This window comes from Rhinoderma darwinii, chromosome 12 (assembly GCF_050947455.1).
Source record: "Rhinoderma darwinii isolate aRhiDar2 chromosome 12, aRhiDar2.hap1, whole genome shotgun sequence".
NCBI lineage: Eukaryota > Metazoa > Chordata > Amphibia > Anura > Rhinodermatidae > Rhinoderma > Rhinoderma darwinii.
Window position 1 is genome coordinate 4,397,786 of NC_134698.1, and position 13,351 is coordinate 4,411,136.

A 13,351-nucleotide genomic window follows, 5' to 3' on the forward strand; every position below is an offset into this window, starting at 1 on the left:
TGGCAAGGCTCTTGCATGGGCGAACCCTATCGGGTAGAGACAAGGTCCAGAGTCCCGTGACTTCCAAGCCTTCCTCCGAACTTTTCGCATTGTGTTTGAGGAGCCTGGACGGGTCTCATCTGCAGCGGCATCTTTGATTAACCTACGCCAAGGAGACACCTCCGTGAGTGAGTACGCCATCCACTTCCGCACACTGGCGGGGGAGCTGTTATGGTACAATGAGGCTCTGGTGGCTGCATTCTGGCATGGACTGGCTTCTTGAATTAAGGACGAACTTGCCACTCGAGATCTGCTGTCTACCCTGGACGACCTCATCCTTCAGTCTGCCCGGATTTATATACGGATCTGAGAACGCCTCCAAGAGATTCGACGGGAGGGAGTCCTTCCCAGTTTGGCTCCTACTTTGCAGTAAACCCTGCTGTCCTCAGAGGTCGATCCTCCTAAGGAGTCCGTGATAATGGACCACTGTAAGTTATCCACCCAGGAGAGGCAACACAGACGCACATCTGGACTTTGTCTTTATTGCGGACTCGGTGGCCATCTTGTGCGCCTGTGTCCCCAAAGATCCCAAAACCTAGGGTTGCCAGGAGTGACAACCTTGGGTAAGAATGAACTTCCGTCTAGATTGTCCATGCCTGTGTCCATAGTGTCCGGTCAGAAAACGCATCAGGTCTCTGCGTATCTAGACTCTGGATCTGCTGCTAATTTCATCCGTAGAGACCTGGTGGACCTTCTGCAATTACCCACCACCCCTCTGGCGAATTCATTGACAGTTGCTTCAGTAAATGGACTACCTCTGCCAGACCCAGTTATAGCTGTGACCAAGCTGCTGAGGCTCCAAGTGGGAGCACTTCACTCAGAACTTCTTCCTTTCTATGTGCTATCCAAAGCTGTTAACCCTGTGTTGCTGGGCCTGCCTTGGCTCCGACTGCATGCCCCAGTTCTGGACTGGAATTCTGGAGAGGTTCTCCAGTGGGGCCCTTAGTGTCAATGTCATTGCCTGGTGCAGATTCGTTCGGCTCAGCCTTCACTGCCTTCGTCATTGGCAGGATTGCCGAGTCATTATGCTGCATTTTCGGACGTCTTCAGCAAGAGGGAGGCGGAGACATTGCCTCCACATCGGGCATATGACTGTCCTATCGAGCTGATTCCTGGTGCATCCCTTCCCCGTGGTAGGGTATATCCTCTCTCCTTGCCAGAGACTATGTCCATGTCCGCCTATGTGAAAGAGAACTTGGAGAAGGGCTTCATACGAAAGTCTTCCTCCCCGGCAGGAGCAGGGTTCTTCTTTGTCAAAAAGAAAGATGGCTCTCTGCGTCCTTGTATCGACTACCGAGGTCTCAACCAGATCATGGTGAAGAATAAATATCCGTTGCCACTGATCTCTGAACTGTTTGATTGTATACGTGGTGCCAGGATTTTTTCTAAACTAGACCTGCGTGGGGCTTACAACCTAGTCCGGATTCGCCAGGGTGTTGAATGGAAGACTGCATTTAACACCCGTGATGGACACTATGAGTATCTAGTAATGCCCTTCGGCCTGTGTAATGCTCCCGCGGTCTTCCAGGAGTTTGTGAATGACATTTTCCGTGACCTCCTCTATGTTTGTGTTGTAGTCTACCTTGATGACATCTTGATTTTTTTTCTCCAGATCCTATAACGCACCAGAGACATGTCCGTCAAGTTCTGCTACTGTTTAAGGGAGAATCGTCTGTACGCCAAGCTGGAGAAGTGTGTGTTTGACAAAGATGCTCTACCCTTCCTGGTCTACATCGTCTTTTATTGAGGTTTCGAGGTAGATCCTGAGAAGGTAAAGTCTGTTCTGCAATGGCCACGTCCTCAAGGCTTGAGGGCCATACTTCTCCTCACTGACTTCTCCCATCTCTAACCTTACTAAGAAGGGTATAAACACCAAGGTGTGGACTCCCGAGGCAGAGTCCGCATTCAATAGCCTGAAGAGTGCCTTCACGTCAGCCTCTATCCTCCATCATCCGGATGTCTCTCTGCAGTTCTCATTGGAGGTGATTGCATCCTCTGTCAGTACTGGTGCACTCCTCTTCCAGAGAGGTCCCAAGGGCAAGTCAAGGGTATGTGGATATTTTTCTAAGCTATTCTTTTCCGCAGAACGCAATGACTTGATTGGGGATCGGGAGTTACTGGCCATCAAATTGGCCCTGGAAGAATGGAGACATCTACTAGAGGGCGCAGCTCATATGATCCTGATTTTTACAGACCACAAGAATCTGACCTACCTCTAGACGGCCCAACGGCTGAACCCTCGTCAGGTCAGGTGGTCACTGTTCTTTACAAAGTTCCAGTTTGAGCTCCATTATTGCCCGGCCGACAAGAATGTGAGGGCCAATGCCTTGTCCAGGTCTTTCGAGACGGAAGACATCATAGAGAGTCCACAGAACATTATTGATCCGTCTTGCATTGTCTCTGTCAATCCCCTGCAAGTTGGGGACATTCCTCCAGGGAGGACTTTTGTGCGTCTGGCTGATCGTGGAAGAATCCTCCGCTGGGGACACTCCTCTAGACTGGCAGGTCACGCGGGGGTCCGTAAGACCCGGGATCTGATTGCTCGTCATTTATGGTGGCCCACGCTGCCCAAGGACATTATGGACTTAGTTTCTTCCTGTTCTGTATGTGCAGCCAACAAGGCCGCTCACTCCAGACCTGCTGGTCTGCTCCAACCATTGCCTGTGCCCAATGCTCCCTGGCAACATATAGCTATGGACTTTATTACGGATCTGCCTCTCTCTGCTGGATGCACTGCTGTCTGGGTGGCGGTGGACCGATTTTCGAAGATGGCCCACTTCATTCCTCTGACCGGTCTTCCTTCTGCTCCTCAGCTGGCCAAGCTGTTCATCCAGCACATCTTCCGCCTGCAGGGCTTGCCGCAGCATATTGTGTCTGATCGGGGGGTTCAGTTTACCTCGAAGTTCTGGAGAGACCTCTGTGGACTCCTTGGTGTGAAATTGGACTTTTCATCAGCCTACCATCCTCAGTCCAATGGTCAGGTCGAGAGGATCAATCAGATCTTGGAGAACTACCTACGCCACTTAATTTCCAAGCAGCATGATGACTGGGTGCAGTTGCTCCCATGGGCAGAATTCTCCTACAATAATCACACCAGCGAGTCCACAAAGAATGCGCCGTTCTTTACTGCTTACGGCCAGCACCCACGAATTCCTCTCCCGGTGGCCGATACTTCCGAGGTTCCAGCGGCTGACTCCACTTTTAGTGACTGCCTACAGATCTGGCAGCAAACTCGATCCTCCATCCTGATGGCAGTCGACCGCATGAAACGGAAGGCTGACACAAGGAGAAGAGAACCATCCTCAGTTTCTTCCTGGCACGAGGGTCTGGCTGTCTTCCAGGAATATCCGACTAAGGGTGCCATCATGCAAATTTGCTCCTAGGTTCCTCGGACCCTTCGAGATCCTACAGCAGATCAAACCTGTCGCCTATAAGCTTCGGCTGCCTCCTACCCTCAAGATCCCCAACTCCTTCCATGTCTCCCTCCTGAAGCCGGTTGGCCTGAACCGCTGCGCCAAGACTCCAAGCACTGTGGTTGCCTCCAGTACCCCTTCAGACACCTTTGAGGTTCAGGAGATCCTGGACACCAAAAAAGTGAGAGGAAAGACCTTTCATTTGGTGGATTGGAGGGGGTTTGGTCCTGAAGAAAGGTCTTGGGAGCCAGAGGAGAACCTCAATGCTCCTGCTCTTCTGAAGAAGTTTCTCTCTCGCTCTGGTCCCAAGAAGAGGGGGCGTAAGAGGGGGGATACGGTAATGTTTGTGGCTGCGGGCTGTCAGCTCCAATCCCCTTCTGACAGCCACAGCCACGAGTCGGCAAGCGTCCACTCACCTCAGCCGGATCCCGTAGGGTGCGCGTGCACGCTCGTGACCGCTCTTAAAGGGGCAGCGCGCGCACCAGACCAGATGAACTGTGACCCGTGAGAACCCTGGACTATAAGAGGGGTCCAGCCCCCTGCTTCTATGCCTCAGCATTGTTGATGTTCCCTAGTTTGTCTATGTGATGGCCTTCTAGTGTGTTTCCTGTAACTACACCTGTTCCAGTTCCTGTACCTGTTCCAGTTCCTGTACCTGTTCCATTTCCTGTTACTGTACCTGTACCAGTTCCTGTTCCTGTTCCTATTCCAAGCATTCCATACCATCCTGGTCGAGCACTGTGCTGTGCCAAAGTCATGTCGTGCTGTATCCACGTCTGACCTGCTTCACCTCGCCTGATGTCTACCTGCTGCCTATTCCCAGCCGAGCCTGCCCTGCTGCTGTCTGAGCTGCCACAGGTACCTATACGAACTATAGACTTTCACCTGCGCCCTGTTGGCCAGCTGTCTTACCGCCAAGGCGGTACGGCCCAGTGGGTCCACAGACCCTTCGTGACAGTACGCTCAGGCCATGGACCCCGCTGGTCGATTCAAGATCATGACGACATCACAGGAGATGCGAGCGGATATGCTGGACCTCCGGTCTCGACAGGACCAACTCCTCCAGGCGTTGAACATCCTTGCACGTCGGCAGGAGGCACAAGCTGCTGTTCCTCCTACTACACCTCCTGGCAGTATTAATCCTCAGACTACACCTCTTGGCAGTGTTGACCCGCGTGTTTCTTTGCCACTTTCTGACCACTATGATGGAGAAGCAAGTACCTGTTGTTACCCGTGCCCTGCTACCAGTATCCTGTATCCCGTGTTGTAGTTGTTCCTGTGCCCGCTATAGTGTTGGAGTCGAGTTCTGCCATGTCTGCTGTGTAACACCACGTCTGGTGTCTGCTGTCAAGGTCCCATCTGTGCCGAGCCTCCATTACTGTCTGAACCACTATAGGTACCCTTGTGCTTGGACTATATATATATATTGACTTGGTAATCTGTTGGCCAGCTGCTATCCCGCTACGGCGGTACAGCCAGTGGGTCCACATACCCACAGATCATGACAAAGAGCAACAAACAAAGCAGAATCTTCGCTGCTTTCTTACATCCGAGAAACGAGAAGTTCTGAAGCTGAGTGTGAATAATATCTGCAGATTCACCACATTTTAGGGGAATACAACAGGAAGCTACTAGAAAACACAAAATATACTTCTCAAACATACATGGTATAACATGTAATACACCGTAAGTAGAAATACAAATGAACCTGGTAAAAAGGAGAGATCACAAGGGAGTGCACACCAGGAAAAAGAGAAGGCTATAATCCCATTCAGCGATACATCTGTCAGCAGGTGATACAAGAGCTGCCATAGAGGTACATAGGACCCATAGGGTCTGTACTGCTCTGATATCGTGTATGGCTCCGATATCATGTAGGGGCATACAGAATTTTATTTGTCAGACTAAGTACGAATCCGTTGAAAAGGAAACCCAGAGTGGATCCTATTAAAAGATTCTTTACATTCAGGATAAGGAGCAGAGAAAGTATTCAAGACTTTTCGGATTCAGACAGAATTTTCATGGTGGAAGTACTTTAGTACTTCCTACTTGTGTGCTACAAAATTTCCTGTGTACATATGATTTCAGTCCGCTATTGCTATCTATCAGCCTGTATCCAATTATCTGTTAACAGCCCATATCCAGTTATCTGTTATCAGCCTGTATCAAGCTACCCGCTACCTGCCTGTGTCCAGTCATCCGCTACCAGCTTCCATCCAGCGGCCCGCTGCCAGTCTGCCTCCAACTGTCGGTGACAAGCCTGATGCTTCCATCTTTCAAGGTACGATCTGCCAGTGCCTGTACCTGGTCCGCTGGGCCTGCAGCTACTCCAAAAGGTAGTGACCTACCAGTGGAGTAGCCTAGTGGGTCCATAACCCGCTGGATGTAACAGGTCTATAGTTATATAAAACATAAGAAAAAAATCCTAATAGTAATACTATAATGTAATCAACCAGTAGTAGGCGACCTGCACAATGAAGAGCAGCAAATGAGCAGGGGCGGGGTAAATACCCCTCAGGGGAGGCCCCAACCCATATCTCAAGCACTGGCAGAGGACCCTTAGTTTTCTTGTGGCTGTTTTTGCTGAAATTGCTCAAGTATGTGATAAAACCTAGAATACAATTGATATAAAAAACGTTTTTAAAAACAAAAGCTTTATATAAAACATCCAAATAAAATGTCAATCATCATCTGTCCTCCTGGCTGTAGAGTAAAAAAGTCACTCAGAAAAAAGTACGAGTCAAACTTTTCCGGCCATAAGTCCCATTTAGTGACGACGTCTTGAGTATCTATTAGGGGGGTCCATGACTTCAGTCCTTATATGATGAATGAAGACACAGCCGGTGATAAGTAAGACGACACCACATAATATCCAACGGGTTAATAGTATTGTACCAAGGTCTTTTTGGAATTTCCTTATCAAGGAATCTGAAAAATATAAAATGATTGAGAAGTTTTGTATGAATTGAGAATTATTACATGGGATTACAAGTCGCACCTCTCAGACACATATATACATAATAAGATATATGCAGATAATACAATAATTTGGAAATAAAAATCTGCATTATTATATAATGGATTAACAATTAAATTCCTCTTTATTACTTCATAAAGATAACCATAAAATACTAATAATACATTAATTTGCTCATGAAAAATGGTCAAGCTATTGAATAGTCAAAATACACCCAATTACTGGGTGACCTAACTCCCTAATAATAAGAGGGTGTAGTGGGCGGGGCTCCATGGGACCGATGCTTCAGAGGTACTCATTCTTAGTCATAGAGAGAATCAGATATACTTTACTGACCACCCTGATTGGTTGGCGGCCAGGCAGGAACAAAAAAATAACCAATCCTTAACCTGTTGCTACCTACGGTGCCCCTGCGCCACTATAGAGACCTCGAAACAGCTGATTGGTCGATCAACCAAGCAGCTGTCCAAAATAACTATCAGCGAGCGCCCCCCAATACATTGACATGCTTTGTCCCTCCCCTTCCACCTCTATAGTGGGAATAAGAAGGGAGTCGAAACTTGGCGCCACTGCTTCCATATGCCCACCTCTAGGGAGGGAAGATCATCCCAGAAGACTACAAGTGTCCAAATTTATGTCTTCAGCGTTCTCGTCCTCAGAACAAAGAAGCTTCAGGCTCAGTAGTCATCAAGATCTTCAGCTCTCAGTTACGACGACAGATTTCCTGTAACTTACTATAATTGACAGACGAAGACGTAAAACCCATCAAAAAACAATGGCACCGATAGAACTGGACGGTGAAATTCCAATTTTACCAAAGCTAACAATTGTCGGAAACTCGGTAGAAGTTGACACCAATAATCTAATATCTGTGGTCACCTCTAGATTGTGAGCTGATAAAAGCATAAAGTAAGGACAATGCAATATAAAAATAAAAGAGTCCAAATCCATCATGGAAGGTCAATAGTTGGGACGAACCAGCAAGCGGAGAAGCCTCAATAATGGAAGGTCAATAGCTGGGACAAACCAGTTAGCGGAGAAACCTCTATAATGGAAGTTTAGAAGAACAGAAAAGGTTTCAGATATACTGAATGTCCCAAACTAACCGTTAAGACTTCCAGTCACATATCGGGCTACAACAGTGCCCATACTATACAATGCCCAAACTATTGGGCTGTATCCCCACCATGGCCTAGATTGTCTCTACATCTCCTACATGAAATTAGATGTGAACAGCCAGTCAACCACAACTAGAATGTAACTGGAGCTGAGACAATCCCTCTAGTTAGAGGTCCATTCTAGAGAAGACAATTCAAGTAGAGATGATCAGAGATGTGTTCTGTCCCGGGACAATGCCAGGAAATCACTTGTTTAACAGGATTTGGCAAGTCAGGAACAACATGAAAGGGGCCTTCAAGCTCTTGAGCAACATGATGTCCACCTAAGGTCTATAATCATAAAAGGTGGAATGAAAAGGAGAATTACAAATACTTTATATGAGTACTACCCCAATGAATGACACCATTATATAATTAGAATTACCTGTCTGGCAGTATTTCCCGGGGATCACAGTTTCGGAGACGTTACTGACAGGGTTACGTGCGGTGCAGATATAGGTGATGTCCACACTACTCGGAGGTATATACAGGACACCTTGGGTCACATTGATATCACTGCTGTTTAGATTACTCCATGTTACAGTCACATCTCGTTTATCCACGGTGCACAACAACCCCAGTGAGCAAGTGTCGTTCCTGGTGATGCTGTGGTTGATCTTGATATCTTCAGGTGACAGTCTCTCTATGTAGAAGAAATGTAAGAAACATTTACAAAGGGTTTTCCTGGACTTATCCATAGGATAGACCATCAATATTTTAATGGTGGTAGTCCGACCTCCGGGACTCCTGATTAGCAAAATTAAGGGACCACAGTGTTCCTGTGAGTGCCGTGTTCCCTTTAAATGTTTGGTACTGCGTCTTCGTCTCATTCACTTAAAGAGAACTCAGGCTTAGTATCCAGCATAGCCACCACTATGGATGAGCCGCGGTGCCAGTAGAAATACTGAAGGGTTCGTGGCACTCGCTCGATGTGCTCCATGCCTCAGTGACTCTTTTGTCTGACCCATGGCAGTGGTGCCCAGGTCAGGAGGATATGGATAAGGATGAAGAAAGTGGTGGAAGAAAAGAAAAGGATATAAATATTGCTAAAATTTCAGATTTGTGTAGATGTAAGATGTGGAGAGAGCCCCTTTAGAAATGCTGGGCTCCAGAGACTTCCCGGCAAATACGGACGCTGAAGAGTATGGTGGGCCAGGCTACTATGTGTAGATAAGTAACCCATGTTTTTGTTTCAGGTACCAGTTCCAGTGTAATGCCAAGGGCAGCATCAGTTAAACCCGGGATGAGATACAAGGTGTGCCCATGGCACCAAATGTGAATGTCCTTTTTTATATTTAATTTCTTAACAGGTTGAATACCAAGCATGTGTCTATAAATGTTGGTCGTAGCAGCAATTCTGTATCATTCTAGAGAGTTGCCTCTGCTTAGTGGCCAATCTATATTAGCATTTTATATTTTGCTGTTGTGTATTATAGAAATAGGACCTGTTGTCACATGACCAAGAAGTACATGTTCCAAGTTAGTGCGATACTGTAGATGCTGTTGTTGGCAGGCTGTAGTGGTGCTCACTTGGTGGCAGGGAGGTGTGGCCCCATCTACCATTACTAAGGTGGCAGGTCCCTTGAAGTTGAAGTTTGTAGAACGTGAAGGCTCCTTAACGACAAATGCTGTTAGGCGTATGACTGTGGTGAAGGAAGAAGGTACAGGTCAGTGATCAGGTCGCAAATGATGATTCAGTGGAGCAGACCAAGATAGGGCCCGAGGCGCTGTGATATGAACAGGGTGTGAGAGTCTGAGTAGTGTAATGAGGCTGAATGCTGCGATCCTGAGCGGGATTCATGAGGAGTAGACTACAACTGATTGACTGGAGAAGGCCATCGCATGTAAGAGAGTGTCAGAGACCTGAGAAGGTACCGTACCCTGCTTGTTGAGACAACCATCCTATCCCCACTTAGACTGTTAGTTAAATTGAGTTTGGATTTTTGAGGCAGATTTTGATCTGCCTGCACGTTTGTCGCGTTTTTCGCTGCATTTTTCGCCCGTGACCATTGAGCGCCGCGGGCAAAAACGCCACGAAAAATGCTTTCTCTGCCTCCCATTGATGTCAAAGGGAGGTCAGACACATAAACGCCCGAAGATAGGGCATGTCGCTTCTTTCTCCCGTGAGGCGGTTTTTCCGCAGGAAAAAAACGTCTCCGCCTCCCATTCAAATCAATGGGAGGCATTTTCGGCCATTTTGTAGCGCATTTTCCGACACGGTTTCCACATCAAAAAAACGTGTAAAAAAAACCTGTGTAGACACGGCCTTAGAGTGCATTGTGTTGACGAGCTACTGCCAGAGACTCTAAAACAATATTAAGGCTGAGTTCACACGAGGCAGATATGCTGCGTAAAAGCACACAACGTATCTGCCCTGTGCGCGGCTGGGAATTCCGGGGGAAAAAACACACCAAACTGTGGTGCAGTTTTTCACCCGGAATGTCCGCTGCGGAAAACTGCAGCACTTAGCCGGCCTCTTAGTGTCAGTTTTCATCCCATGTGACTGCCCCTACAGCCTGTGATTGGCTGCACATGGAATGAAAGGTCATCCCAGGAGGAAGAAACACAGACTGGGTAAGTATAAGATTATTTTTTTTCTGAGTTTAATTTTTTGCGGCGGAATCTCTGCACAAAAAATGCGACAACTTCTATTTGTTGCAGGATTTACCTTCCTATTGAATATACAATTGACATGCTGCGGAAGAAAACTCCGCACCGCAGGTGATTTTCTGAGCGTTTTTCAGGTCAGTATTTACGCAGCGTGCGGATGAGGTTTATTTTATCTTATCCACTTTGCTGCTACTGTATTTACTGCAGATTTTCTGCAACTAATTCCGTTGCGGAAAATACGCAACGTGTGAACTGACCATAAAAGGGGAAGCCACTACAGCCAACAACTAAACAAAGTTGTTTGCATGAGTCTGTAACTAAGAATTGTGGTCAGTGAAAAACCGACACCAATCTGCAAAACGCCACGTGCCATGTATATAAGTCCGGAACTTTTACCTTTGTGCACTCTGTGTGAGGGACGGTGGCATTAAGCTGGTTGTACTTTGTATATACTAGTATATATGTGAAACCATCAAGCGTACATTGCCGAGGGAGTGAGTAAAAGTTATAGTTGCTGTAGTCTAATTTAGTTTCGAGCCATCAAAGTTCCTACAGGTGGAGCGTCGCCCTCCCACCACCTCCATGTGACGTAGACCCCGAACACAGAAAAGAAGAAAGAAGAACAGAAAAGAAGAAGAACCGAAAAGAAGAAGAACCGAAAAGAAGAAAGAAGAACCTACCATATACAGTGAGATTAAACTGTACACAGATCCCATGTTCTTCTTTTCGTATATCTGCTTTATAGATCTTCTGATCTTGTGGGGATAAGTTACGGAGGTGTAAGGATCCGTCAGCTTCACTTCTCAATCTTCCCTTATATTGATCTATCACATCACTTTCATCAATAGATTCTCCAGGCTCAGTTGTAATAAGAACGTCTCCTTCTGGTAACAGAATCCAGTAGATAAATGTGATCCCCGTCTGATGGACGCGTAGAATGACTTCTCCTCCTTCAGCACCAGATACATTTTCCCGTCTACAGAACTCATCACAGACGACACCTGATACAAAGTATTTATACCGGATTAATAGGTGGCCGGACGTTAATATATATACTCTACTAATACTGCTGGTTACGGACCTGGATAGAGTTCATTTAGGCCGTTTTCACATTAACGGGCATCATATCGGCCATTTGGACCCCTCATAGACTTGAATCTATTGAGGGAACCCGGGAAAACGGGCAAAAGTTGGACATGTCGTATTTTTTCATGGGCCATTAAAAAAACGGCCGTGTGATTAGCCCCGTAGACGTGTATTGATTTTAATGCCGCCGTGTGACGGCCGTTAAAAAAATGTTCAGCACACGGTCGATAACCCCTGTCGTGTGAATAAGCGCATAGGCCAAATGCACACGTTGCGTATTACGTGCGGTTTTGGCGGCAATATTCACGTGCGGCAAAACCGCATAATACAGTACCAGCAAAATCAATCCACAGTGCGCTGTTTATCTGCACCTGAATTGACACACGGGGTGTATTTTCAGAACCGCAGCATGTCAATTTATCTTGCTATTCCGCTGGCGAAATCCATCTCCGTAGTTATGAAGAAATACGCAGCATGAAAATGCAGCAAAATGTAAAAACCGCACCAAAAAAAGTACCGAAAAAACTAGCGATCCGGTGCGGTTTTTACCTGCGAATTTCCTGCGTATTGCTGCGGTTTTGATGAGTATTTTCCGCACCAAAATACTCAACGTGTGCATGCAGCCTTAGACCTCATGCACACGACCGTAAAAACTCCCGTTATTACGGGTCGTAATTACGACCCGTAATAACGGGCTCATAGACTTCTATTGGCGACGGGTGCCTTCCCGTTTTCTTATGGGAAGGTGTCCGTGCCGTTGAAAAAGATAGAACATGTCCTATTTCAGGCCGTAATAACGGCACGGGCAGCCCATAGAAGTCTATGGAGCTCCCGTAATGACGGGTGGCTACATGTGTGCACCCGTCATTACGGCAGCGTTGCTAGGCGACGCCAGTAAATAGTCACTGTCCAGGGTGCTGAAAGAGTTAAGCGATCGGCAGTAACTCTTTCAGCACCCTGGACAGTGAATTCCGATCACAATATACAGCAACCTGTAAAAAAAAAAAGACGTTCATACTTACCGAGAACTCCCTGCTTCTTCCTCCAGTCAGGTCTCCCGGCCGTTGCCTTGGTGACGCGTCCCTCTCGACATCCGGCCCGACATCCCTGGATGATGTTTCAGCCCATGTGACCGCTGCAGCCAATCACAGGCCAATTACATGCTGCAGCGGTCACATGGACAGCCGCGTCATCCAGGGATGTCGGGCTGGATGTGAAGAGAGGGAAGCGTCACCAAGACAACGACCGGGTAAGTATGAATTTCTTTTACTTTTACCTCGGAAAGGGCTGCCCCTTCTCTCTATCCTGTACTGATAGAGAGAAGGGGCTGCCGATTAGTGCAGTGCAATTTTGCATCGAAAACGTGCCCGTAAATACGGGTGACACCGGACCCGTATTTACGCCAGTATTTACGGGAGGGAAAAAATACGTTCGTGTGCATGAGGCCTTAGGCAGTGAGTTTTATGAAAACCCTGGTCACATTTTACCCCGAGAAGGAGGTATGTGGGGCGTACATGGAGGAGAGGAGGTCTCAAAGCAAAAATCAAAGTTGAGTGTCCTCCTGGTGCTGGATCATACCACCATCCATTATGGAGTAGGGGTTCCCAGCAATCGTTGCCCCCCCCCTCTTTCCATATAATAACCCCCACACCCTCTATAGTCACACCAATGACAGGGTAAAGAAGTGTGGTTATATTGGTTGTCATCCCGCTTTCCCAGAAACAATGTAACAGACATGAACTCAAGTTTCCATAAAATTCCAAAATTCCAAAAATTTGATGTAAAACATAAAACATCTAAATCTATAAAAGTAAAATACTCACATGGTTGATGAATAAACATAAAGAGCAACAAACAAAACAGCATCTTCGTTACTTTGTAACGTCCCAGAAATGAGAAGTTCTGAGGCGGGATGTCCTTCGTATATGAAACTTGACCACATTTCCGATCCTGTCACTGATCATTAGAGATTGGGGGATGAAGAACAGGTTCGATATGTCTGAAGTAAAGCAATCTGCTGCAAACTGCTGTTACCTAAAAGCGTAATTCCACTTTGTGGTTGTATTAAG

General features: G+C 46.9%; 1 protein-coding gene across 1 annotated transcript; it reads right to left on the minus strand.

Moving 5' to 3' along the window:
- Window positions 1–6,054: 6,054 nt before the first annotated feature.
- LOC142665016 (SLAM family member 9-like) lies at window positions 6,055–13,224 on the minus strand. Its single transcript, XM_075844551.1, has 4 exons — window positions 13,106–13,224; window positions 10,877–11,277; window positions 7,972–8,229; window positions 6,055–6,380 (listed from the first exon to the last, which is right to left on the minus strand). Exons 1-4 carry the CDS (start codon window positions 13,222–13,224, stop codon window positions 6,220–6,222), a joined length of 939 nt encoding a protein of 312 aa, XP_075700666.1. The 3' UTR covers window positions 6,055–6,219.
- Between the last annotated feature and the right edge of the window lie 127 nt (window positions 13,225–13,351).

Excerpts from the sequence above, each read along its gene's own strand:
- LOC142665016 (XM_075844551.1), bottom strand. The coding sequence starts at position 13,224 with ATGTGGTCAAGTTTCATATACGAAGGACATCCCGCCTCAGAACTTCTC. Across the intron at positions 11,278-13,105 it reads TATGTTTATTCATCAACCAT|GTCCGTAACCAGCAGTATTA; the intron begins GTGAGTATTTTA and ends AACTCTATCCAG. Across the intron at positions 6,381-7,971 it reads CGGGAAATACTGCCAGACAG|ATTCCTTGATAAGGAAATTC; the intron begins GTAATTCTAATT and ends TATATTTTTCAG.